This window comes from Petromyzon marinus, chromosome 37, assembly GCF_048934315.1.
Source record: "Petromyzon marinus isolate PM22_M1 ecotype Great Lakes invasive population chromosome 37, UKy_Petmar_22M1.pri1.0, whole genome shotgun sequence".
NCBI lineage: Eukaryota > Metazoa > Chordata > Hyperoartia > Petromyzontiformes > Petromyzontidae > Petromyzon > Petromyzon marinus.
Window position 1 is genome coordinate 22501347 of NC_133703.1, and position 27078 is coordinate 22528424.

Genomic DNA, 27078 nt, shown 5'->3' on the forward strand with positions numbered 1-27078 from the left:
AGGGCACCCCCACGCTGTCAGATCGTGGGGGTGGTTGGACCACAGTGATCAACGCGGGTTGAAGGCAGGGGTGCTTAGACACGACCACGAGAATGTTAAATCAGATTTCAGTTTACTTGTACCAAACCAAATTATGCAGCATTTATTGCAACACGCACGGTTTCGTCGTCAGCGTTTATAAGCAAATTACAGTACAGATAAAAAATGACCCAAAACCTCACAGCACATAAGAGCAACTTCAAACCCCAGCATCAATGGCAATCACGCGGCACAGGGTTTACAGTATCGAGCAATGTCCAGTGATGCACTGCATTTTTGCCCAACGCCACACCAATGTCAAAAGATCAAAAGTCTGCGCCATGTACAGCAGTCGGCACGTCGTCCTTCCACCGGATTCTTCACAACAGCTGTTATAACCAGGGGCACGAGGACCCAACAACTTCACCAATTATTGAAATAAGCTCAGATGTTGCGTAACTCTTGATTTCATTCGGGACTGGATACTTGGAAGCACTCTTAAGGACCACTCACTATTAAGTCGATTGTCAGCGTATACTTTATGAAGCCGAAGATTATGCTCAGTCAAAAGTCAACCTATAACTGTTACATAAATTTTGATTTAAAGCTTTCGTGACTGCAGGGATTCATATTCTAGGTTCTTTCGGTAATGTTACATAGTTAATGACAATGTCAACATTACTCATGATTCTCTCGTGGTAACTCATCTTGGCGGCAGACCACTTGAAGCGCACGTGTTTGTGACGTCACAGCGGCCATGTTGCGTGAGATTTTTGGCTGGAGCAGTGGGGCAGACGGAACATCGCGCTCACGTGACCCGAGAGCGTTGCCATCTCGGCAGGTCTTTTGTGACCTAAAGATTGCCAACGTCATTTCTGATCTTACGACAATCGCAGCCTTAGGACTTTTGCAAAATGTTTACATGAGTCCTCGGGCCCCAAGCCCGCATTGTTCCGTGTGTGGGACTGCTCCCTTCACATAACTCCCCAACACGCAACCATGGGTCGTGACACCTACAAATTAATCCCATGACTCTCACGAAGACGCAAAATTGGAAACTCCCGTGGGCAAATTATCCACGCGGAACCCCTCGCCCCTATTCCATTTATTTGACCTACGAGCAGCTCCATTACAACCTTGTGACGAAACCAACAAATGAACAAAGGGAATCCGTCTGACCGTTAAACGAAATCCAGCGACAGACAAACCTACGCACGCTCAGAAACGGCCACCTCGACACCCAAGTTTCCAGAATACGTGTTTCCAAATCGCGTAACCCAGCATGCACGGGGGTGGAGGGCGGGGGGGTTTCATTCGGTGGCGGCCGCGGCATCGGGCGGGGGCAGCAGCATGACCACGTCCAACTCCCGCTCCTTCTCGCGGACGTGCCTCTGCTGGTGACCCAGCAGGTGGTGCTTGAGGCGGAAGGTCATGCCGCACTCGACGCACACGAAGGGCTTCTCGCCCGTGTGAATGCGCCGGTGGCGGATGAGATCGACCGACTGCAGGAACACCTTGCCGCACTCCTCGCACGTGAACAGCACCTCGCCGGCGTGCGTGCGCTCGTGCTTGCGGAAGTACTGCAGGTGCCGGAACTTCTGGCCGCACACGCGGCACTGGTAGGGCTTCTCCACGGCGATGCGGCACGGCAGCTGCAGCTGCGCCGAGCTCGGGTGCAGGCGGGCGACGCAGTGGGCCCGCGCGCCGACGGGCTCTGGGTGCAAGCCGTCCACGCGGCACTGCCGGGCGGCGCTCGCCGCGCTCACCCCCGCCGTGCCGGCAAAGGCCAGGGGCGTCGCCCCGTGATCTACGAGGCCCCTCCCATTTCTGAAATAGTTTATCAGAGTTACATTGTCCTGATTGACTCCTGGGAAGGCACACTTATCCCTTTTACAATCTTCCCTCCTGTGTCCTGCGAACAACAAAGAAAAAAATAAACAAACGTTTTTCCTTCCGCTTTTGACATTTTTATTCCGCGCCGTTCATCGAGCACAGGGGCTGCTGAGCTGCGAGAGGGAGGGGGGTGGGGGGCCCTCGCGTAGCAACCCTAGAGCCGATGCCGCTTGTGCAGGCTCTTGTGCCGTGCCATGTTGAACGACCGGGAAAACCTCTTCCCGCAGAGGTCGCACGCGTACGGCTTCGAGTCCGTGTGAGTCTTCTTGTGCTGCAGCAGGTTGCTGGACTGAGCGAACCTGCGACCGCACTCCTCGCACATGAAGGGCTTCTCGCCCGTGTGTGTCCTCTGGTGCTTGTGCAGGCAGTGCTGGTAGTGAAACCACGCGTCGCACTCCATGCACTGGTAGCCACGCGCCACCGCGCTCTGCCCGTCGGCGTCCGGGAGGATCTCAAACGGCTCGCCGCCGCCGCCGCCACCACCGCCACCGCCGCCACCGCCGCCTCCCGTCTCTCCTGAGCGGCGGTGGCGCTCGGACCTCGTGGCCCCCGGCCAGCGCCAGCTACCGCCGCCCAATTGGCCGCTTGCGCCCGGCTGCGGGTCGCTATGGGCCTTCCCGGGGAGCTGCGCGTGGCGGGTGGCGAGATCTGTAACGCTAGCCTGGTCCTCGCAGCGGTCGTGCGCGTCAGTCCACGTCTGCTCTGTGGGTTTATAACCTCCAGACAGCCTGCCACTCCAGACACCTGTTTAAATTTAAACACGTAGAGCTTTAGCACGGGACCCTGCCCGGCGAGGCAGGCTGCAGAGAACACGAGCAGAACACCGCAACGGCGCAAAGCCATAAACACGCCGTGAGCATGAGAGCTAGAAAATTCAAGTTAGAAAATTTCAATGCTTTTTGTCATATTAGCAGTCTGCTGTGACCATTGTATAGTTCCGTTGGTGATCCAAAAATCCCGAGTGGTAATGGACTAGCAGCTGGAGCTGCAAAATCTGGTGTTGAATTAAAATCTTCAACCCAGAAAACCTCCCTGACTCAAACTCTCTCATTCTGGAATGTTTGGATAATTTCTTTTCGGAGCATTTCCTGCATATGTGGAGGAAACGAGAGTTCCATCCAAGAGGAGATCAATCAAAGTTACAGCCCAGGCATCAATGCTGTAGAGGAGAGTGCTATGTGTGCTTGCAAGTGTGCGAGCAGGTGTGTACCGGAGTGATCATGCGTGATCATTGCATGCGTACGTGCATGGTTCCGTACTGGAGATTGCGTGTGCGAGTGACCATGCAGGTGCGCGTAAGCGAGCGTGTGCCCCAGTGCGCATACTCGGCCGTAAGCATGAGCACGAGCGTGCGCGCGAGCGTGCCCGTTTCAGGCGCCTCTCACCTGTGCGTTGGTCCCCGGCTGCTCCGCCCGCACGTGGCTGGAACCCCCTGGCGTCCGGGGACACCTGCAGCTGCTCGCCCAAGCGATCGGGCGCCACTCCCGCGGCCCCCACGTGGCAGTGGCCCCTGGCTCCCAGCGCGTACAGACTCCCAGCCGACCTGGTCCCTGCCCCCCCAACTCTGCCTCCTTGTCCCGCCGCCGCCCCCCCTTCTCCAAGCGTCACGCTGCCCCGCCGAACCCAGCTGTCCCTCCCCAGGCCGGTCGGCGCCGGGCTGGCTCGGTGGAATGGCTGCTCGCGTGGCTCCCCGGTCTGGTGCGGCATCTCCGAATCGGCGCTCATGCCGATGAAATTCCTGCTGTCCGACGAACCGATTTCGACTGCTCACGCGAATGGGGGGGGAGGGGGTGCAGGATAAACGTTACGCATACGCAGTGATGGGAACGGAAGCAACACAGGAGGCTAGACGCTTAATCACGGACCTCACAAGCGCTGTGTTTGTGGTGATTTAGAATTTCTGCTCGACACATTGTCACACAGACTTAACCAAAAATGTACCACCAAGCATTATAATTAAGGAGTTTGATGTTATCAAACGGACGTTGCATCCCCACCATCTTAAAGCGTTAAAAGTACACGTACGGTATCATTCCAGGAGTTTAAATTGTTGTCCAACCTCCATTAAACAGTGCTTTCTCAATGGCCTTCCACCTTGTTAAACTGCACCGCAAGGCTTCGTCAGCCGTGCGCGCGCGAACGGAGGTGCAGCAGCGCTAAGCAGGGCGTGGGATGCCACGGCTCTCACCGCTGTGCACGACCACCCCGGCCTCCACACTCAGGTTCCAGTCGTCGGGCTCTGCTCCATCTCCTCGCTCCCCGTCATCGAAAACGTTTTGTCGCTGGTCCAGGCACCCGACCCTGTCGTCTGAGAAGACGCAACGCAGGCCGAAAGCTGCGAGGCGAGTTTTTGGACTCGCGACACGGACGGCTAAGGTGAGGGCACCGTCGCCTGCGTGGCCAGCGGAGCTTACTTTTCGCACACCTGCTCTCAATGACAGTTGGGGGTCACGCATCAGCGGAGTTTTCCCTTCCAACTGCAGAGGTGGCATTTTCTACTTCTCGTGTATCGGGATTTGCCACTTGTGGATTTGCGGGGTTTTGGGTTAACTTGCAATATAAATAGGTCACAAACCTCTCAGGAACTCGTCCTTCTCCAGCTTCACTTCCGCCAGCAGCTCTTTCGTGCTCACACAACTGGCAGCGTAAACTGCGATTGGCGGCGGTTCCTGCAGGGGCTCATCCTCTCCCGCCAGTGGCACTTTCGTCGAAGCTAAAGGCGACACAAAAAATAGATGTAGCCAGAGGATCGTTATTTTATTACAAGCGGACATCACTATCGCGCACGGACATCATTGCGACTCTTGCCTGTTAGATGAGCTTGGTGGCTTTGGAGCGGGAGGCTGTAGTTATGGTTCGATTTAGAACATTAAACTAAACATTAAACTAATTTTCAATGATACAGTATATTTTTCAAGTAGTGGTACCCCAAACTTTCGCAGCTTCTTAAAATCCCCTTTTCACACCACCAGCATGTGGACGCTACCTTGCCCCCTCGCCAGCCTGCACAGGTCGACCCCCTCCCTACCTTTCATCATGCTAAGTCCGCCTATTAAAATGCAAATTTTTATGCTAATTCCTTTGTCAAGGCACCTTAATTACTCTCACACAGCTTAAAGGTCGCGGTCTGAGCTTGGCTGTGTTTCACTCCAGCGCTGTCCTCGAGACAGTCTGGTCCCTTCACCTGATGAAGGCCGCTTGTGTTGTGGCCGAAACGTGATTTTTGTTGTTTTATTTTTTACCTACGTGACTTTACCGAATAGAACCAAAGAGTATGGATCCTTGCAGTCATGAAAGCTTCAAATCTAGAGCTGAACCTATGTTGTGTGATTGTTGTTGCAATAAAAATTGGATAATTAAAGTGTCCAAAAGGAATCACACCTAAACAGGTTACAAGTGTTCAAGGTGTCCAGCAGCAGAAATGTTTTTGGGGTGAGAGGGTAGGAGGCTACATGGCAAATAAGGATGATGATGGCATCATGCAGTCAGTCCAATTGAAGAAATATAGATAATGGAGTCCCCATCATAGGAACAGGAGACATGATAATCATTCATTATTCAAACATATCATTATTATTTTATATTCAAACATAGGTGTTTTTCTCTTATTTGTTGATGCTTAATGTTATGTTGCTTATTTTGCTGTGCTGAGACATGTTGCACCATACTTTCCAATCCAGATCTCACTTGCACAAGAGGCTCTCAACTGCTATACAGTTCACATGTACGTACGAATGTAATGTATTTATCACAATAAAGGAAGAGCGGCGAGGATTCAGCATTCAATCCTGTAGGCGACCTGTAGCGAAACGTATTTGTTTAAAACCACTTTGATTTGACCCAAAGTGATGAGAGAGATGTGGGACCAAGAGCCAGGCACCTTCGGAGTTGTGCTCCAACTTGATGGCAGCGCCCTTCCACGCCATGCAGCCCGAGCTGTCGTCCCCGCCGGGATGCGGGACGATGTCCATGGCGGAGCCATCGCCTGCCGGGAGAACAAAGAACAAAGTTCCCCCGTGTAGCCTTGACAGACTGTAGGGTCAAGTGCTGTTAGCGAGCAGCACCTGTGAAAGCCGGCACGGCACACGAGAGGGTGGGGGGTGGCCAGCACCACGCCCGGCCACCTTTTGTCTCCCAAGTGGCGATGATTTTACACACCGCACCAGGTTCTCATTTGAGGCCGAGTCAACCTAGGGCAGGCTCAGAATCGATTCAGATAATCGTCACTGGCGATGGCCACGAGCGGAAATCGAACTTGGGTCGCTGGTTCCGTAGCGCAGCGCGCTAACCGTTGTACCGCCGCTCCCCACCAACATCCTCGCGCACTTGTCGGGCCCTCCTCTTCCGGCCCACAATGGATGAGCAACACTAGTCGAGAATCGATTCCAAAAACGATTATCGAGAGATCTATGACCGAGTGACAGCCCTTATGCACGACGAGACATGAACAAATGCAACTGAAAATGCCGCCCCGGAATTGCGACAGGATTGCACGTCACCTGGTTCCACCAGTGGCTCTTCCTCCTCGTCAGCCACGTCCTGAGCTTCCTCCGTCACGCAGGAGTCCACCACCACCGCTTCGTAATCGTCGGCCACGTCGACAACTGCAGGGCACCAGAGAGGGACAAGTTCTCCATCATCATCAACATCGGCTTTGGTCAATTCACTTCTGGATGAAGGCATCCCCCAAAACTGCTGCCACATTCCACCATTCTTCTATGCAAAATCAAAAGGTCCAGCAAATAGTAAAACAATAAATCCAAATCGAATCGGCTACTGGTGTCGCGAACTTTAGACTGCTGGAGTTGCAAAGTTCATATACCGTATTTACCCTCATATAACCCGCGGGGTATACCACGTTTTACAAACAAAACAAGACCCTGCGGGGTATATGGAGGTGCGGGCTATCCCAAAAATATTTCACACGTGTGACATGTCACGACTCGTTTATTTTTTTCATGGTAGGACTATCCACTATGCAACACTTACCTTTGATTAAATCACTGCTGAATAAACCACTCACACTAAAATTGCACATGTTATCACGTTTTAAATTAATTGTTTGTACAATTAAACGACAGTTTCAAGTGCGCGCACCGGCGACGGGAGAGCTGGGGGGAGGGAGAGGTGGGGGGTGGGGCAGCTAAAACTGTTCTTATCTACCAGTTATGTGTTACTTATTTATTGGATATTTACTTTTGTTACTTATTTACTGTTTTAAGTTCACTCTTTCCGGTTAGTTTGTTTTCTTTGTGCACGTTATGATTTTAATGTTAACAATTGATAGTGCAATGTATTACAAATGCAAACTTCGTATTAATGATGGAATTAAGCTGCGGTAACGATGTTACCGCAACTTCGTATTAATGATGGAGGTGCGGGCTATCTGAAATTTGTTTTAGACAAAACGCTATTTTTGCGGGGTATATGCGTCTGCGGGTTATATGCGTATGGGGGAAATTATACGGTACACATTTGATGGGCGTACTGGAAAAAAACGTGATAATCCAGTCTCATAGCCCAGGCAGTATACTTTTATTCAGAGGCAGATTAAGTGGATAAAAAAGTGTATTTATTAAGTTCCTTGTGCGGCAAACTATGGACAAATTATTATATAAACTAGGGGGTGATTATATTCTTGGTTCTTTCGGTAAAGTCACGTAGAAGGGAAATCAAAATTTAGGGGGTGATTGTAAATAATTTCAATGACTATAACTAACATAGGTCATCTTGAAAATATAATATTTGATCAAGATTTTCCATGACACACGTAAATTATAATTGAGTTTGAGGTTCACAAATGCCTCCAGCCAAGTCTAAACATGAGACATGGTGCACCAAAGCGAGTGTCACTCGACCCACGACTGTGACGACACATACAGCACTGAACTGACTGCTACCGGCATCACGTAACGAGACGAAAATTCCATGAAGAACTCTCGCTTTCGACACTCCTCATGATGCACGTTTTCTCACGTCCTTTATCCGCTCTTAGTTTCTACAGCGCCAACGAAGAAGAGTGGAAAGCGGCGCCCACCTGTGCCCGGGTACGGGACGTGCTCTCCCTCACCATCGTCCAGCGACACCACCGGGTAGAGCGCGGGCTCCAGGCAGCTGAACCTCTCGGCCGAGTGCAGCAGCTCCTGGCTCAGGCTGTTGAGCATGAGGACGATGGCGTCCAGCAGGCCGCTTAGGAACGGCTGGAACGCCGCCGCATTGCCAGCGGCCTGAAGGCCGCCGCCGGCCCCGTCGTGGCGCTTGGGGGACGAGGCCTCGGTGACGCGGCGCAGCACGGCGTAGAAGGCGAAGGGCAGCCGCTCCCTGGCGGCGGCGAACATCTCGGCCCTGACGTGGGGCTGCTCGGCGCACGCCATGAAGGCCTCGTAGTCGCCGATGCCCAGCTCCCTGTCCACGGCCTCGGCCACGCTGAGGCTCACGCCGTGAGCGGCCAGCCACGCCGGGAAGTCCTGACGAGGGTTGATGTGGGACACCACTGCGGCCGCCGCCACCGCCGCCATTGCTGGAAATTCGGTTCACACTGCAGGCCTGCGTGTCCATGAAATGCACGGCCAACACATGAATGGTCTACGCCATAATCATGTAATAACACCTTTCTCTTGTCGATTTGCCTTGGCGATTCCAACCATCATCAGGTGTGACGATCATCCCAATGTCCAAAGAAAGAGATTAATTATAAAAAAAAAATTGTCATCTTACTTTCTGAGAAGATGTTGAAGCACTAATTATAAATGCTCCATGAGACTGTGCTGGGTGTGGATGCCAAAAAACCCACAATGAATGGAACAGACAGCAGCGAGCATGGTGAGTGCACATTCGTACTCTGCACAGAGACCCACTGTGTCAGAGCGCAAAAAATGTAACGTCAGCATTTGTCCTTTAGACCTTTCAAAAGTCTTTACTACAAACACTCTTTTGTTTGAGGTACAACAGACAGGGCACTGGCCGTATGATAGCGTGCATGCGATGTGACAACTTCTGTTTCAGAGTAACGCAGGCAACACAGCATCAAATGACAGTGGCCGTGTGGGTTCCTCTTCTCAAAGTTCTCCGTCCAGAAAATACTTGACCAGAACATTGGCCCGAGCTTATGCCACAGAAACCATAATATAAATGGCTATACGCCAGTGAAACTTAATAATGCACTTTGAAACAAGCTGGCGACATAATAAAGTGTGTGTATGTTTAGTGTCCCATGATAAAGATTACTCCAAAGTTCATGGAATTGCCCAAAAAACTTTGAGGTCAGACACCCCAGCACTGTTCTGACTGGGTTCCCACTCAACCAAACTACCACAGAGCAAGACCCTCGTGTAGAGAATACACCAATGTTTACCAAAACACATGCTCATGATCCACCAGTCAACTTTCAAGATTTTACAATCCTCTCCATTCAATAAAAGGTTTAACGCTGCACGTGTCTGATGAATGGTAAAGACGTCTCGCGTGACGTATCAGCGCCAATTAAATTTAGATTATCTTAATTTGAATAAATTTTCTCAATGCGACGAGGGACACACACACACAAGAAATCGCATATTAATTCGTTCCTGAACAGGCGATGAGCATCAAACTCCTGACATTGGGGGGCTTGGGAGTGGTTTGACCGCCATGCGGATGCACCGAGGTTCTAGTGAATCAGCGGAGATGTGTTCCAGTGGTTCCTACATTGTGCTTTGATCTCGGTGACCTCGAGGTTAATTTCTGCCTCAACCTGCACCGTCTAACTCGTATTGTGCTGTCCTCACTCTGTTTAGTCCGCACTGTAGGTCTGCGTTGTACTGCTGAACCTTGTTTATAATTAGAGACTCGTTATTTGTCTTCGTTGCAGTGTCTCATTTGTGATGTCTGTCATCTGCACTCGAATTTGTAGTTTCGGGTCTGCCTCGCGTCGTACTACGTTATCAGTTATTTGTCTAATTTGTTTCATTTTGTTTGTTCAATGCGTCTCGTTTGTTCTGTTTAGATCGTACTGTTTCGTCCTTTCTCTTGTTTGCTTTGTCTCATCACGACTGTTTATTCTCCATCGTTTGTTCTGTTTCGTTCATTGCGACGATGAGCCGAAAGGGGATACACTTATCGCATTGCATGCGCGTTAGTCATCATGCACGTTCAAGTCGCGACACACATTTTGATGCACGTATCGCGAAACTAAGGATCCACCACAACGATGAACTTACACGCTTCATGGAACACAATTAAAACCTAACTTGAGAAACGTACTGCTGTACTAGAACAAAGCAGACAGCGCAAACGGAGCAAACAGGCCAGGAAGAGACGGCGTATCAAGACAGTACACACCGCAGACACTGCGGACGAGACGGTCAGCCGGAACAAGACACGAAGGCCGCAGACAGGACAGTTAAAACATTGACGTGGAGACGATACCAACATAGCAGGCGAAACAGACGCAATGTCTAGTGCACCTCCGACGAACACGGTTGGCAACGTAAGGTGCGAAAGAAGTTCAACATGCATACGAAATAGAACAGACGAGGAAGAGAGCGCAGGCGTGATTGACTGAACATACGCAACAAACGAGATGGGCTGTACAGATGGGACACTTTGGTCGAAATAAAATAGCAAGGTAAGCCAGTAGGTATAGATGTATGCACAGAATATAAACGAGGCGATACAATGTATCCAGTCTGTACAGCGGACACAACGGACAGCACACACACATATAGTCGAAGTACAAGCTACGCCGGGACAAAACGACCACACGAGACGCGCAGAACAAACAAAAGTCGTAAATGGGACGCAGCAAAAACACGAGACGGACGCCACGGCGAGGAGGACCCACAGAGGTACTGGAACCACCCGGCTTCGATCCCTGCAGCCAGTCGCACGCCAGCAGCTCCAGTGGAACCGTTCACGGTTCGTTTGCAATTTGCGAGCAGCGCGAGTTCAGTGGCATTCGCTTTTAAGGCGGCGGGCGCCCCGGCCTCTCCACGCCCGGGCTCAGTTTCCCTGCCAGGGGCCCGCGCTCAGCCCCGGCAGTTGTCATCAGACAAGCGCCGGGGGTGCGTAGATGAGGGGTAGGCCGAGAGCCGGCCCGGTGGCTACAATGAAACCATCGAGCACTGCTGAAAAGCCAATGTCTAAAGTTAAGAAGTAGTGTTTAAATAAAACTATTCACACAAACGGCGTTGTTTGTTGGTCGGGCGTTACCTGGCAAACAGCAGCAGCTGCTGTTACATCTCAGCGCAGACGTCGAGCGCGGCCGCCATTACCGAGTGACGAGTTCTGCCGAGTCAACACGGGCGCCGATTGGCCGGGATCTCTCGGCGTCGATTGGCCGGGATCTCTGAGGACTGATTGGCCGAGATCTCTGAGCACTGATTGGCTCACATTTGAGCTTGCGTCCCGCAGGCGTTACAAAGGTAAAGGCGCAGCGCCCCTGCAGCCACTTGCGCCCCGCACTGCTGGCTCAAGGGGCTCACTCTCGACTAGCTACGTACGGTGCAAACGAAGTTTAACATTGTACATACATCGAAGGAGCGTGAGAGCTCCTGTATGGGGTTGCTATTGGTTACTCTTCTACGCTGCCCAGAAATATTGAAAAGAATGGGAAGCACCCACAAAGATAAAGATCCCCCCGGATAGCCTGAACAGACTGTTGGGGCCCAGTGCTGTTAGCGAGTAGCAAGCACCTCTGAAGGCCGGCACTGTGGCACACGCAACTTGCTTTGTACTGTTGGCTGGGCCCATTGCATGCGATGGGATTTTTTTAAAGCTTAATTTAAATTGCCTCGCCGGAAGATAGAAGCGGCTTCCCCGTGTATAAAAGTAAATGTTATAGGCGAGGCTGGAGCACGGAGGCCCGACCCTTTTTCCCGATGCGTCCAACCCAAGAAGTGCACCTGAAGCAGCCAGGGCTCGAGGCGAGCGACGCCTCTGCGCGGACCCCTGGGAAGACCCCTGGGGAGACCCCTGGGGAGATACCTGGGAAGACACCTGGGGAGATACCTGGGAAGACACCTGGGGAGACCCCTCTCTTCCTCCATCAGCCCCGTGTACACCGCTTACACAAATTATTTAGTGATGCTGCGTTGGCAATTTTAGTGCACAAGCACACATTAAGAAAAAAATAAACGTCGGAATTAATAAAATAGCACATTAAATGTTCCTTATGGAGGGTAATAAAAGGTTGTCAAGATTTTCGCTTTTATGGCGGTTACTTGCATAGCCCCGTCCACAAGAGGCAATGTATTTTTACTTTCACTTGCCACCAAACAGACGATTCATACCACTTTTGTTTATTAAACATTAAAACAATAAAAAAATCATCACGCATGTTTAACGTTGCCGTACGTTAGCAATAACGACCGTCCATGTGCGCGCATATTCAGCGCTGTTGCGGATACTGACAATTTATTTCTGAAGTGAATTTGAACAAAAGTTGTGAATCTTCTTGGTTCTTTCGGTAAAATCACGTAGAAGGGAAATAATAAAATAAAACATAATAAAATAAAATTCTCACGACGTTTCGGCCACAACACACGCAGCCGTCCTCAGGTTAAGAAACAGAGCTGTCGGAAAGACAGCGCTCCAAAAAAGTTAACGGCAGACCCTCGGGAAAACCCATCCCCCCTCTCGCAGCCCACGTTAAAGAAACACAGGTGAAGTTGTTGCAATGATGAGTTGCACTTTCACAATATCTCAAGGTGCCACGGGTGAAAATGTCACGGATAAGAGCCGGAAACACAGAATAAGCGGCCAGAGAAACAAAGCTAATTAAATGTTTTTAGTTGGTACTAACACTGTCCAAGAGGCCGATTTACACAAGTGGGGGGGGGGGGGGGGATCACCAGGCCGGGAATTCTCCAACCAGGGAAACACCAGTTGGGAATTCCACAACTTGGGGGGGGGGGGGGGGGGTGGTCGGGAGTTCCACAGTAAATGCCCGATCACCCCAAGAAAGTAGCCAAGACCGAGGTATACATAGAAGGGCATCATCGGCAAATCTTGAAGGGGCACACGGTTGCATTAGCTGCTGAATATAAATTGGAGCTCGCTTTCAAAAAGACCTCAAATATAAGCAACATGATCTTAAATTCCACTTGTTTAGAGACGGGAAGCCAATGCGAAAATGCAAGGGAGCGATGTATTCTTATTCTCGCAGTGCAGGACGAGCAAGCATCTTGACTGCTGCATTCTGCAACTTGATAGGGACTTTACTCGGGAGGCAATACAAACATTCAATCCACAATAAAACAATTTCATGGAGCAGCATCTCTGCATCGGCAAATATAAGAATGATGCAATCAAGTAATGGTTATATGGAAAAAAATGCAGTCTTAATAGCCCTATTAATCATCGGATTCCTCCAGTATAAATAAATATTCTGATTGTGCCTCGCAGGAATGAGACTGGACAAACAGCACACCCCCCGAGCTATCTTACGTTATGTACCGGGCACACATTCTGGCCACTGATAACCAGGCAGAATAAACCAATTCCACCACTAAGGAACAATACGGAAGGTAAAAGTTGGACTGTTTAATGTTAACCTAGTGGATGAAACGAGATTGAGGCAGACCGAGACGTGTTGTAAATGACTGTACATCAGTGACTGACAGTTCACACCGGATAGTGCCATACACGATAGAATACTACAAAGGTGGCAATACAAACTGGGACAAACAACATGCAGTGCACGTAGTGCAATTACTGTAAAGACGGGTTAATATATGAGGCTGAACAATAGACACAAAGTACCATCTAGACACATCACGGCAAATTGTACAAACTATTGTCGAGTACCGGCAGTAACAAATGAGAAACAGGAAAAACATAACCAACGCGGACAGCAGACAAAACAATGCAAATGAGAAGGGACAAACGAGATGAATGATACGGAAGGGGAGAAAGTAACCAGTACAAAATAAGAGAATACAAAACGAGGCAAAATAAGGAAGCCGATTTTTGTACCGAATTGTAATAAATCAGGTCAAAGAGTAAATTGTTACACTCTTGGCAGGAAGAGTTACACAATCCATGATGCGATCTCTCAGCAGACGTCTCCCCGTGTTGCAGGCCACGCCAGTTTATGCGCGTCAAGGCAGTACAAACCTCATTGCTCACAGGACCAAGTGTCTTTCTCACATCAGGCTTCTCCTACACAACTCGGGACAGGACCCAATACACAGGCGGTAGTAAGGGGGGGGGGTCGTTACCGCCTTAATTTGCGGGGAGGGGTGCACCCATAAATATATTCGCCATCTAAAACTACGTTAGGAGCACGCCTTGGTGCTGGTAACACTTCCAAGTGATTCTTCCCTTTAACGGACGGCCTTGATGACCGAAATTCCACTGGAGGTGTGCACACCTCCAAGCATGTGGCGAACCGTGCAACCGTTGTGGGATCTGGAATTTGAAATCGATGGCATCAACCGCGCGTAGTCCTTGGTGACCTCTGCCTTCACATTTGGGGTGCTGCTTCTGAATGGGGAAGAGCATCGAAATCCATTGGGGGTGGGGGGGGTATGGACTCCTCCCACCCATAATCCCTATGGAATCACTTTTTCCATACTCCACAAACCTCAAAGTTCATATGTACATTTCACAAACACGCTCGAAACATCGCATATACTGTATGTGTGCGACAAGTAACCTTGTTAAACACGCGCTTCTTTTTTTTAAAGAACATTATTTTCACTACCATCAGTGTCCACGGGGAAACGCAGGCAGCCACGGATCATGAGGCGTTTGTGGTCAATGGCAACCGATTAGCATAAAATCACGTAAAAGCCAACACCGCATTAATTGCTCCGTATATATAAATTCCGTACATCACACACAATGGACGCCGCACAAATTGCCAATTCAACAACTGCTGTATTGATATTCCAGTACCAAGTTCACCAGCGATAATGCCGGCTGTGCGACTGGAATGCGTGGAAGCACTGCGGTACATGATGCAATGTGCATGTAGAATCCTGGTGATGTGTGTGGATGTGACAGACAGCTGGCAGATTCAGCCGACCTTGCACTCCTGCATCCGCACCTCTTCAAACAGGACAGCTCCTTTTGGCTTGCTTGCAGCTCATGTTGACGAGTCACTTTCTTAACGGAGCAGATATCTGCTCACAATGGCTTAGTCTTGGGTAAAATGACTAAGGATCTTTTTTTCGTTGGAAAAAAAATAAGATGTCCCCTCAAGTGAATTATCTTGATGGAGTCGAGACCCGCATGGAAGACCCGAGCTGGAGTCAGGTCAGAGTGTTGGGCTGAGCCCTCAGGCATCCAGGCTATGATCAGAGCTGCTATCAGTTGCCACACAGCCATGAGCCAGCCTGCCACTACTACACCACCAAAAAAAACACACACGCATGCACAGATGATCCTGGCAACCTCCATTATCTACATAATACTGGGATCATTACCAGCTTTGGAAAACCAGACCCATTTATATATTCCACAATTTACACAAGTAGCCATGGGCACCAATGAGTGAAGCATCAGCTACAAGGGTATTCAGCCACTCCTGGTACAATCCCCTAAGCGCAGAGCTGACCTCGTGGGCTCTCACTTCACAGCGCAGCTCCGTGCAAGAGTCGCTTGGATATGTGAAGCTGCTGGTGGTAGCCGAGGCTGTCGGACGTGACGAAGCGCTTGCCGCACTGCTCGCACGCGAAGGGCCTCTCGCCCGTGTGCGAGCGCTTGTGCCGGGCCAGGTTGTTGGACACCCTGAAGCGCTTGCCGCACTGGGAGCACTCGTACGGTTTCTCGCCAGTGTGCTTGCGCTGGTGAGACAGCAGCGCGTACTTCTTGCCGAACATCTGCCCGCAAAGGGTGCACGTGAACGGAGCCGTCATGGTGCCGCCGGTGGCGGCGGCGATGACGGCGTAGGCAGCGGCGGACGCTCGAGCCCTCGCGCTGCCGTACCTGCGCGATTTGGTGCGCGCCACCGCCGAATGCATTCGCACAGCCTCACCGCCCGCTGCGGGGCCGGGGATGTGCTGGACGCACCGTTCAATGTGCGGAATGGCGCCCTGGTAGGCGGTGTGGTCAGAATCGGCGCTCGGCAGGGGACAGCCGACGTTCGCCTGAGCGGGTGAGCTCTCCCACAGGGCATTCCACTGGCCTGCGAGCAACACAAGAGACCACCCTCTGTTGTATGGCGTCCTTCCCACTCGCAAAATTTATTGAGCCAAATCCGCTTCCACTCTAGCGCATGCTAACTACGGCAGCAACACTTGCTAGAACCCACCTCCCAACGTCCAAACACATCACATCCCAAACGGAACGCACGGTTAATGTTGCGTTGTACGTGCATTATACTGATTGTTAAATGCAAATATTTAAAACTCGTGGCAAAGTTCTTCAGTGGGAAAAAAAGAATGTGTCGAGGTACAGTTACATGTATAAAAAAAACTTAAAATGTCTGTGGGCCATGAGGACCACGAAAATATTTCTACACATTCCTATATAAAACACTAATTGTACACTTAAATTAAAGTATAACAAAATGTTCTAACTTACCATTACCACCAGCAATGGACAATTATTCATAACACTAGTAATATTAACATATTCCAAAAAGAGCAATTAATCACTTTGGATACAGCACAGTACATTAACTAATTATTATAATAGGCACAACACTGCACTCCAGATACAAGTAAGAACACCAAGTGTATAAAAGCGTTGTCATTCGTGTTGTCGTCCCTCCATGGACTGCAGCATAGGACTCCATGTCCTAAACTGGCTGCGGTATTCATGATCCCATAACAAAGGTAGTGTTTGGTACGAAGAAAAGTATCATATGCCGCAGTTCCTCTTCATCTGTGACACCGCCTTTCACTGGCGAGGAAATTCATGACTGATAATCATCATCGAGACGCTAAAGTCAAGGAGAAGATGTGTCCATCATGGAACATTGCTAAGTCCTTCCGGCGTGTGGAAGTTCGCGGGGTAGTAAAGCGACAGCAAATAAATTAATTTCGGAGTCGGAGACTGACTCTTTCTGGGCAGTTGCACGCCGGTAGCATGGGCACAGCACACCAGTGGTGGTGGCAGCGGCGGCAGCTTCAGTAATGCTGGAAGGACCTCCTGTGCTGGGTGAGGTGGTGCGAGCAAGAGAAGCGCTTGCCACAGCGCTCGCAGCCGAAGGGCCGTTCGCCCGTGTGGATGCGCCGGTGCCGTGTCAGGTTGTCGGAGCGCAGGAAGCGCTGGTCGCAGAAGTCGCAGGCGTACGGGCGCTCGCCCGTGTGGTTGCGCACGTGGATCCGCAGGCTGCGCTTGTGCATGAAGAGGCGGCCGCAGTGGTCGCAGCGGAACGGTGCGTTCAAACCGTCTTCGGTGGGCGGCACCGGCGGGAATCCAGGAGCGGTGGCCTCGGTGGCGGCGGTTTCCGCGCCACGCTTGCTCCCTTCGCCGCTGTTCGCTCGGGCGTCTCCCGACGCGTTCCATCGCCAACTTTCGGGCCCAACGATATTCTCTACGAAAGCCTTCTCGCTCGGAAGCAATGGATGTTTCAGCTTTTCTGCATTGTCCGCACGAGTGTTGAAGGAGTCCACATTTCTACAAGCTGAAAAACCAAGAATATTTCTCCATAAGGACATGAACGATACAGATGGCCTCGTCAAATGCTCAAGTCAGCAATGTCAACGTATTTCTGGTTTGGAATCTTGCATTATGTACGCTTTCTTATTTTTTCTTTTACGTTTAAATCTTTTCATAAATATAGCCACAGATTTTTTTTCTTTATGAAAGGTGTATAATAGATTTCTTTAGATTCTTTTAAATAACATGCATTTTACAAGTCAAAATATTTTTTTTTTAAACAGCACCTTAACTACCGTGTATGTACAAACAATTATGTATAAAACGTTTAACTTAAGCACATATCCATTACAATACTAGAATATTTACAACGGCAAAGAAAAAATTAAACAGAACAAAACAAGTGAAACCCTCTCCCAAACATCGACTTGTCACAATTACAAAAACAAAAAAACCTGCCAAACAACTGGGGCGAGCAAGGCCCTATTGTCGTCGTGCCCACCGAGCTTCATTCGATCGGCGGGCAGTGGATGTTGTGAAAGCTGGGCACATCCAGACTGAACCCTCCTAGTTCGCCCTCGTGCGTTTTCTGGTGCCTGCGCAAGTGCTGCTTTAGCCGGAAGGTCATGCCGCAGTCCCTGCAGGAAAAGGGCCGCTCCCCGGTGTGGATGCGCCGGTGGCGGGTCAGGTCATGTGACAGCGAGAACTTCTTGCCGCAGTCCTCGCACGCGTACAGATTGACTCCCGTGTGCGTGCGCTGGTGCCTTCGGAACGAGATCACGTTGCGGAAGCGGTGGCCGCAGTCGCCGCACTGGAAGGGTTTGCTTTCGCCCGTCTCGGCCGACGGTAGGTGTAGCCACATCTTGTCGACGGCATCCTGGATCGCCTGCGTACCGCCGACGCCGCCGCCACCGACATCAGCGGAAGGGGGGCCATCAATTTCAAAGTGCATCCCGAACCCAGGGATATCCGACAGGCCGCCGGCCTCCTGTTGCGACTGAGTAATCGTATTGGACACGGATGCCCGGGGTCGGCCCAGGCCAGAGAAATTGGAGCGGTGGTACCTCCACTTTGAAAACACATGGCCCTTTTCATTCAGTCTGTGCACTGCGGCAAACGGAGGGAACTGGGGTGTGCTTGCCCGACTGGAATTTGAAACAGACCCCTCCTTCGTGACACCTGCAAACCGAGAAAAGCAAACTCGTCCACTACTGCTGTTCAACTTTGCTCCAAAGCACAATCCCTTTCTTTTTTTTATATATTATAACTTATCAATATTCCTGCCCCTTTACAAAATACAATGCAGCCTTTGCTTTCTGGTTGTGTTATAGAAAATGAAGCGATTTAACACGCAACCAATTATTGTTGCACATTCATTATTTCTTTCTTCCAGTATAAAACTGACAATTACAGATACACATAACTGTCTCACTGCCATTAACTTCGCATTTATGAAATAACATTTTTTTCACCATTTTTATAACTGACCTAACCTACTTGTAATATGTCTCACTTAACATCCAATTAACAGCCTTGGCAGACTTTGGCAATACCCCAAATTTCTCTTAAACTATAGCATGCAAGATTACAAATTTCATCAGAGCACTGTGTTAATGAACATGTACTTGGTCAGCAATGCAATCCTGGACAAAATGCAGGAGAAGTGGCCAAATAGCATTGGGGCAGAGCACTAGCATCAGCCATTGACAGCTAGGATAGGTCAAACGTCAAAGTATGCTTGCAATTATAAAGGTGGTTTGGAGTACAGCGAGCTTTGACTTGGGCCTCTTATTCATTTGCCTTTGTAAGAACTCTTCATGTTCTCGGTTTTTAAACTAACAGAGCTACAGCAATTTGAGACTATGTCGCTTGTCATGTTTGGCCAAAAGATGCAGGTTTAATGAAGTCTGTGGCTGTCGAGCGTCAGCGATTCCCTAAGCAGGTGAAATAATTTGTGTGGACGTTATCTTGCACTCTGGGCAAATTAAAAAAAAAAATCTTTACAGCAAATGACGACTCTTCTTCAGTGTCACCATCATTGTAAATATTGGAACAGCACCTTGGCAAACGCACGCCAGTGGCTGCATGCGTCTGATCCATCACGGGAAGTTTTCCATTGTGGTCCTCTTTGCTTTTATTAATTTCCTTAACGGTAACAACACCGGACTACAGCGACGAGGGCTTCTAGAGTCTTCCGACATAAAAAAAAATAAGTGGGTGCCCCTACGGGAGGTCGGCATCGTCCATGTAGGTGGCTGCCGAGCGATGAATCCTGCGATGCCGGGCGAGGCTGTTGGACCACGTGAATCTTCTTCCGCACTTCTCACAAGCAAACGGCTTTTCCCCAGTGTGGATGCGCCGGTGCCGCGTCACTTCGCACGCCTTGCGGAAGAGGGCACCGCACACCTCGCACGCGTGCCGCATTTTTCCATCCCCCATCCACCCCTGCGGGGACTGCTCGCCGCACGCCTCCCCCCATCGCTTGACAAAGCTACGGTGTGCCAGCACATTCCAGCCCTCCAGGTGATGATGCTGCTGCTGCTGTTGATGTTGCGGAGGACTCCTGAATTCTCTGTCCGACACGCCTTTGCTTTTCAGTTGGACGGCCGTTTTGGGGATCTTGCACTCAGCACCATTTCCTTTAGGGTCCTCACCTGTCACTACGGTCCGCTGGTGCTCAAACGAGGACCGCGCCGCACCCGGGCTCTCCGTCGCTGCTGCCACCACTGCCGCCTGTTTTCCGTGCACCCAGGCTCGGCTGTCGTGGCCCCTCCAGTCGCCGAATAGTTGCAGTGAGTGCTTCGGTGGCCGCTGGTGCGGCACAACGTTCGTGTCCACGGGGTAAAGGCCCTCTTCTGGATCCTCCCTCCACTCGCCTGCAGATGAGGTCGGGGAAAACAGCCGCAGAGTGGGTTAAGTGCACGCCAATGAAGCGGTGGCGCCGACAGCACAGTGACGTACCTCGATGATCCTAGTGATAGTTTGGGCTTCAGTCAAAGTTCAGGCTGTTTTAATGATACTTGGGTCTCTGGTAACAAGCTGCGGGTACGTTGTCAAACATATGCATGACCTGCCAATTCACTGCCGAGTTAGAAATACTATTCACTTTTTGAATGAACATTTTTCTTTGAGTGCAATGAAACAAGACATCCAGAGAATACTCGAGTTAACACTTCCGAGGTTCGAATATACCGACACACAAAAGCCACTGCCATCTCCCGTGCACAAGATTTGACATGTCAAAAACTACGCGCGATCCAGACCCTTGCCTCCGATACGCTGCATAAAAACGGTGTGGGCCATCACACTCGCCTAAAACTACAACCACCCATGAAGGTTAAGATCCCTTCTGGGTCAAACTGCTGCAAGGTAACGTGTGACACGCGTGGGCCACATAAACTTGGGAGCATACCCTCGGCGCCGTGCGGCCCCTTGCTGTCCGCAGGAAGGCCCCACTCGTTCTGTGTGGGGTCGCCCTCCGTGTCGGCACAGTGCATCATCTCAGCTGCCTCACTATCATCCCCAGCAGGAGTAGAATCTGTGGAAAAACAAAACTTTAAAACCCTCGCAAAGAAAAAATCCCCCGCGCACATCCCCGACGGGCTGAAACGCCACACGTCTCATTAGCAACCATTATACTCTCGTCATTTATAATTTGTGGCATTCCGTTAATCCATTGGGGTACACGGACTAACTTGCTCTACTGCCATCTATTTATCACCATGCTGGTCAGTGCAGGTTGGTGAAGGGGGAGGCCCAAGCCTGGTTCAGACATCACTCGTGACTGATGTTAGCTGTAGCTGGGAGTTGAACCAAGGTCGCTGGGTTCAGAGCTGTCCACTGCTCCCAACCCCCGCTCTGTTATCTTCCATTTACAAAAGACCAGTTTATGGTTTAAATCAGGACATGCCGAGTTGGCCGGGTAGCTGCGGTCAGAATGATGAGCTAGCACCGCTGATATTCTCAGTTGAAATCCCACCAGCACCCAGAATGAAAACCCAGCTTTCAAGTGAAAGTGAGTCAATGGTGTAAGAGGCCAATCACCAATTACTGTACACAAAGAAAAAAATGGTTTTGCAATTAAATTGGCCGAATTCCAGCTCTGAGAATTTAAATAATTTTATTGTCGTGTATGGGCCACCTCTCCTGTGTAAAAACACTGGGGTTTTTTTTTAGGAAATAAACAAGAAGTGCATTTAAATACTTCATTTGGTGCATAGTGGTTTTGGATAAACCTTCATAAGCATAAAGACCTATTGTAAAAGTACATTTTACATATATCCAAGCTAAATTATTTGCCTAATTTTGGGCTGAATATATTTTGCATTAGTGAATGGAGTGTTACTCTACAAAACTGTTCACTCTTTTGAAAGCGACGACAATAAAAGCACAGTTTTACCTGCTCCGTGGCAATACTTTTCCCTCTTCTCCACTTTAATATCCTTCCACACGTGGCTTGGGTCCACTCCATCTTCATCCAAAACTGGTGTCTTCACCTCAGCTGCAAAGATGTTTGAAATTATTGTTAAGACATGAAGTTCAATGTTAACTCACGACCGGTTGTAAGTCTCAGTCATTTTTTTTCATTGTGATAGTGTTTACACTGTGGTTTGCTCCAGAATAATAATCACTGCAGTTTGGCGAGAGCCAACACCATTCTAGAAGTTGTGTTTTTTTAAAGGGCTCACAAAACGCACATCTGGAAAACACATGTGTAAAATCATTCAGCGTTGAGTCCAGACACGGGCCCACATCTTTCCACAGCTGTGACAAACCATTGCGCTTATCTAAACTGACAAAGCGCATGCTGGAAGATGGAAAGTCCATACACCTTTGACTTAAAAGTTTTTATTTGTGTGCGTCACACAACGTGATGTATCGGGCTCACACATTGCCTCAATAAAAATACATATTTAAATAGGCTTTTCTTTTTGTTCTCAGTATGGGTATATTGCGCCGTAGAACAAGCAGGATCACAGCTTGCACTTACAGCTTGTTCACTGCGTACATTTAATGTTCAAACGCCGTGTAAGTAAACGTGCTATTTCTACAGCACACACACTTTATGTGCGCATCTGGAGAACTGGAAACACATTCCGAGTCAAGCCAAGGGTGGGGGATGCCTCCAAATATTGACTTCAACAAGATCTAAATATGATAAAGGTAACATGTAGGGTATGTCAATATTAATGAATTAAAATTGCATATGAATCATGCTTTGAATCACATGTAAAAAAACACGACATTCAAGCATATGTTATTGAACATTTAACTTAGAGAATGATAGAAAAAATTTACCAAACAATCAAAATAAGAAAATGTATTTATACTGGAGGAAACCGATGAGATATGGAAGCTCTTTTTCACAGATGTCCAATAAATAAGATAATACAAACGAAAAAAATATATAAAAGAATAGAACGTACACATTACACAGCAGCATGAATCTGTACAAAACTGAGACAAACAGTACGGACAGTGCAAATGGGACGTATGGTATAAAGAATGCTTACACACCAAAAAACATCGGTTCTTCAACTGTGATCCTGAACCGTGGTGGAGCGAGTGAATCTTTAACACGCCCAGTAAGTCCCCATTCCCTCCGCGAACACGCACCTTCCGTGGCCTGCTCGGCCTTCACGGTGCCCAGCCCCCACGCGGAGGAGCTCTGCGCCTCGCTGTCCTCCTGCAGGTCGGCTTGGGCGTGGCTGTGGGACGCCACTCCGTCCGGTGCTACCCTGCCATCGGGACCTGCGCAGCAAGAGGCAGATGCAGAGGCGTTTCGCACGTCTGCGGCAAGCCATGTGCCATCGTGCGCCGGAAATGCTACGCGAAAACGTTGTCACACAACTGCTTGTGAAGTTACTCAATTCGGCCTATTTATGCAAATATTTTATTATTTTTACATAAAGCATTCAGAACATGTCAATCAGGTTTATGATGTTTAATTCTCAAGAGAAGAGGTATGTTGCATTATGTATTGCACCGAAGTTCACACGAAGGTTTTTGTGCACTCGCGTGTAAAACCTGGATTGAACTCTGGTGGCCAATACTTAAAGATATGAACCCAAAGTCTCAGCGGTACCGGCTCAGTGGTCTTGCCTCTCATGAAACCAACCTCAACATCTGCCGCGAAAACGTTCCACTTCATGACCAAAGTGGTTTCTTGTAGCGTTGTAAAAACACTTTTCAAAAACCGGAAAGACTGCTTTTCACCGACATTCAGGGCACTGCTTTTCGACGAGACCAGCGCCGTGGATTTTGGGAGATCGGGTATCACCCCGCTCACCTCACCCCAGCCGGAGACTCACCTATGAGGTCACCTTCACCAAGGTCGTCGTTCTCCTCCCATGTGTCCGTCTGCTGTCCGTCCACCTCCTCGTTGAGTCCAGCCGAAGTCTGCGCTGTGGACTGAGCCGCTTCCTCCGCGCTGTACCCCTCTGACATGCCTGTTGACGGGGCGTGTGCAATCAGCAATGCTCGCCTCGAAGCATGTCAAGGGTTCTTTAAAAGGCAGCATAGCAACAGTACTGACCGCTTGCTGATTGCATTCACCAGTGGGTTAAAGTGATTTTGCCACATCTTACAAAACTGACAATAAGGAAAAGAAAAAAAAATTGTTTGTTGCAACAACGAACAAAAAACATTTATAGACAACTACAGGCAGATACGGATGTCCGGCCAGGTGACACCTGTTGTTCAGAATGTTCGACTCACAATCACGTTAGGGGTTAATTCAGTCGACCATCCCCTCTGTGGAAAGTCAACAATGCCTGTCCTTTGAGTAGGCTCACTCCCACTATAGGAATGTGGAATCTCCATCAATGGATCAGGGCTATAAGTAGGAGACGAGCACTATCCCATGGTCATTATGAGTGGAGAATCACTCTGAATTTTGGCTTTTCACAAGCCATTGGCACCATGAAATAGTGTTTTCATCCAAGTTGCACAATGCACTAGTGTTTTGTATGTTCTCCATTCGTTTTACATATAATTACCGTGTTCTATTGTCACAATGTAGGATTGTAAAAGAGTTCTAAATGCCCTGTATTCTGCCAAAAATCTGCCAAGTTTATGGGTCAATGTTTGACCATCTCAGATCCTATTCAAGGCCAAAGAGCCTCAAAATCTGGGCTCTGTGCAGGTCAGGCTATGGTTGCGAGTGTTCCTTCCATTACTTCACTGGCCAGATATAATTTTACCACATTCCCACTGCAGTCTGAGTTCAGAAAGAAAACCTTGAACACCAGGGGCTCCTTATACACAAAGATTACAAGTGTAAAAAATTACCATCTCGCGAAATGTATGTACATAGCCAACAGTGCTAATCGGAGGTGCGGGGGAAGGACAACAAACTAAACACAACCAAAAGCAGTTCTTAAAGAAATTAGATTTGATGGACTGTCATGATTTGGGGTACCAGTGCAAATCAAGATAGGTTTCTTTTGCAATGTGATTATACTTTAGTGGCTGCAGGTGTATATGAACCAATTACAGACAACATATACGAAGTGAAAGTAATCATGATTTGACTGTGTATATATATACACATGCCTTACATTACCGTTATTTATATTCACAAATGGAGTTTAGTGGTGGGACAATGGTAAGTGTACTTTGATATGAACAAGCGAACCTGTGTTCAATTCCCAGCCATGGCTAAAATCAGTAGTTTGTAATGTCCGAACCGGTTCTGGGTCCACCACCGACAAGTACAGTGAAGTATGTTCAGACAACCATCATGCTGGACACAGCGAAGGGAGGCCTTGATGGAGCAGAACGTTAATGAACTGCTGCAAAGTATACGCACAAATAGAAGTGTCAGAAGATAAACTACCTTCATCATCCATGTACATCCTAGAATCCCGTTCTGTTCTGGGGTAGAGCGCGGGCTCCAGGCAGCTGAACCTCTCGGCCGAGTGCAGCAGCTCCTGGCTCAGGCTGTTGAGCATGAGGACGATGGCGTCCAGCAGGCCGCTCAGGAACGGCTGGAACGCCGCCGTGTTGCCAGCGGCCTGAAGGCCGCCGCCGGCCCCGTCGTGGCGCTTGGGGGACGAGGCCTCGGTGACGCGGCGCAGCACGGCGTAGAAGGCGAAGGGCAGCCGCTCCCTGGCGGCGGCGAACATCTCGGCCCTGATGTGGGGCTGCTCGGCGCACGCCAGGAAGGCCTCGTAGTCGCCGATGCCCAGCTCCCTGTCCACGGCCTCGGCCACGCTGAGGCTCACGCCATGAGCGGCCAGCCACGCTGGGAAGTCCTGACGCGGGTTGATGCTGGACACGGCCGCTGCGGCCATGGTCTCCAACTGTTTTGAAAAAAAGTGCGAACCGAGGCAATTTCATTATCTGAAATCTTACCATATTCAAATGATTGAATTGCGCATCAATACCAAAAGATAACTGGAGGTTATTAATTATCCTCTGCCACGACCAGCAGTCCATGCTATCAACTCCCTACCCCTATTTATGTTGAGCCTCAAGATCTTCCTTTTCTCCTCTGCCAATGACCGACTGCCCTCTCACTACAACATATTTGTACGTGGTCCCATTTAGAAGCTGCGCAAAATCCAATTGCGCTATACTGAATTGCAAACATTGAAGAATAACCTTGGTTAGAAATGGCGGAATATCTAAACCTTGTCCCTGCCTGGATAAATTCGTCGGTGCCACTTGTGCGACTCAAGTGGTTGTGACCAATCTAAGCTCGCGGTGACGTCAAGTGGCATCCCAGGGCCAAGCGGCCGCGAGCATCACTCACTGCGCGCTTCAAGCATCACTCACCGTGACTGTGCGGCATCGTTCACAAGTGGCCGAGAGCCCATTTGCAACAACCGACGTCCGACATGGCGACGACGACAATGGCTGCAGACGTCTGCAGTGCAACCAGAAATCGTTTTACGTGGAGTTTTAAACCCCTGAAATTGTCCGAACGGTGGGATGCAGTAACGAGGCGACACCAAATTTACCTCAAAAGGGTGTGGCCAATCCATTAAAAATGTTACAGCTGTGGATAACGTTCAAATGAAACGTGGCATTACTTTGAATCCCATTTACCAAAAAGACATTCAAGCACTTGGCGAGCGATCGCCGAAGGAAACTGTGGTTACAGACGCCACAGCTGTGAATCTGCAACACAATTAATGTACCATGGCAGTACAAGCGAACAAATAATGGGCTGACCTTTAAGTCAACACATTGCTACATGATGCGCTTGCTATTGTTACCGTAAATAGTAATATGCTGAACACAACAAGCAATGCTACACCTGAGTGCACTGCATGTGTAAACCAAGAGACTAATAATGAATGACATGTTCATGCACAGTTAGGGTTAAGCCAATATGACAAACGATGCGATTTTATTATATGAATGTCCACAGCGAAGTATTCATGGTATACATTTTAAATATTTAGTTGTGTAATTAAATGTCAGTTTTGGTTTGAGTACAATAAAATAACAGCGTTAATTTTTTTCTTGGCAGCTAAAACGTGCAGATGACTGCAACAACCCGGTTTTACTCGTGTTACCACATTCTAAATTATTAGTATACACACAAACTATGTGCATTAGTTAAATAATATATGCTACTGCACACAGGTCAGACATACAAACCAGAGACACGCTCACACATACGTTACGACA

The 27078-nt window shown here is 49.3% G+C and overlaps 1 protein-coding gene across 1 annotated transcript in view; it reads right to left on the reverse strand.

The window, feature by feature from the left end:
* Positions 1 to 95: 95 nt before the first annotated feature.
* Positions 96 to 27078, reverse strand: part of LOC116949596 (uncharacterized) — a 29027-nt gene continuing 2044 nt past the window's right edge. The window contains exons 2-18 of the mRNA XM_076072184.1: positions 25277 to 25742; positions 23751 to 23888; positions 23056 to 23190; positions 21839 to 21940; positions 20852 to 20977; positions 20094 to 20315; positions 17950 to 18618; positions 15469 to 16075; positions 10733 to 10899; positions 7949 to 8431; positions 6411 to 6515; positions 5792 to 5896; positions 4487 to 4624; positions 4100 to 4336; positions 3297 to 3674; positions 2072 to 2655; positions 96 to 2000 (exon numbers count right to left, since the gene is read on the reverse strand). Of these exons, the coding sequence (XP_075928299.1) occupies positions 1329 to 2000; positions 2072 to 2655; positions 3297 to 3674; positions 4100 to 4336; positions 4487 to 4624; positions 5792 to 5896; positions 6411 to 6515; positions 7949 to 8431; positions 10733 to 10899; positions 15469 to 16075; positions 17950 to 18618; positions 20094 to 20315; positions 20852 to 20977; positions 21839 to 21940; positions 23056 to 23190; positions 23751 to 23888; positions 25277 to 25733 (5325 nt within the window). The 5' untranslated portion in view covers positions 25734 to 25742 and the 3' untranslated portion in view covers positions 96 to 1328. The remainder of the gene's footprint in view (positions 2001 to 2071; positions 2656 to 3296; positions 3675 to 4099; positions 4337 to 4486; positions 4625 to 5791; positions 5897 to 6410; positions 6516 to 7948; positions 8432 to 10732; positions 10900 to 15468; positions 16076 to 17949; positions 18619 to 20093; positions 20316 to 20851; positions 20978 to 21838; positions 21941 to 23055; positions 23191 to 23750; positions 23889 to 25276; positions 25743 to 27078) is intronic.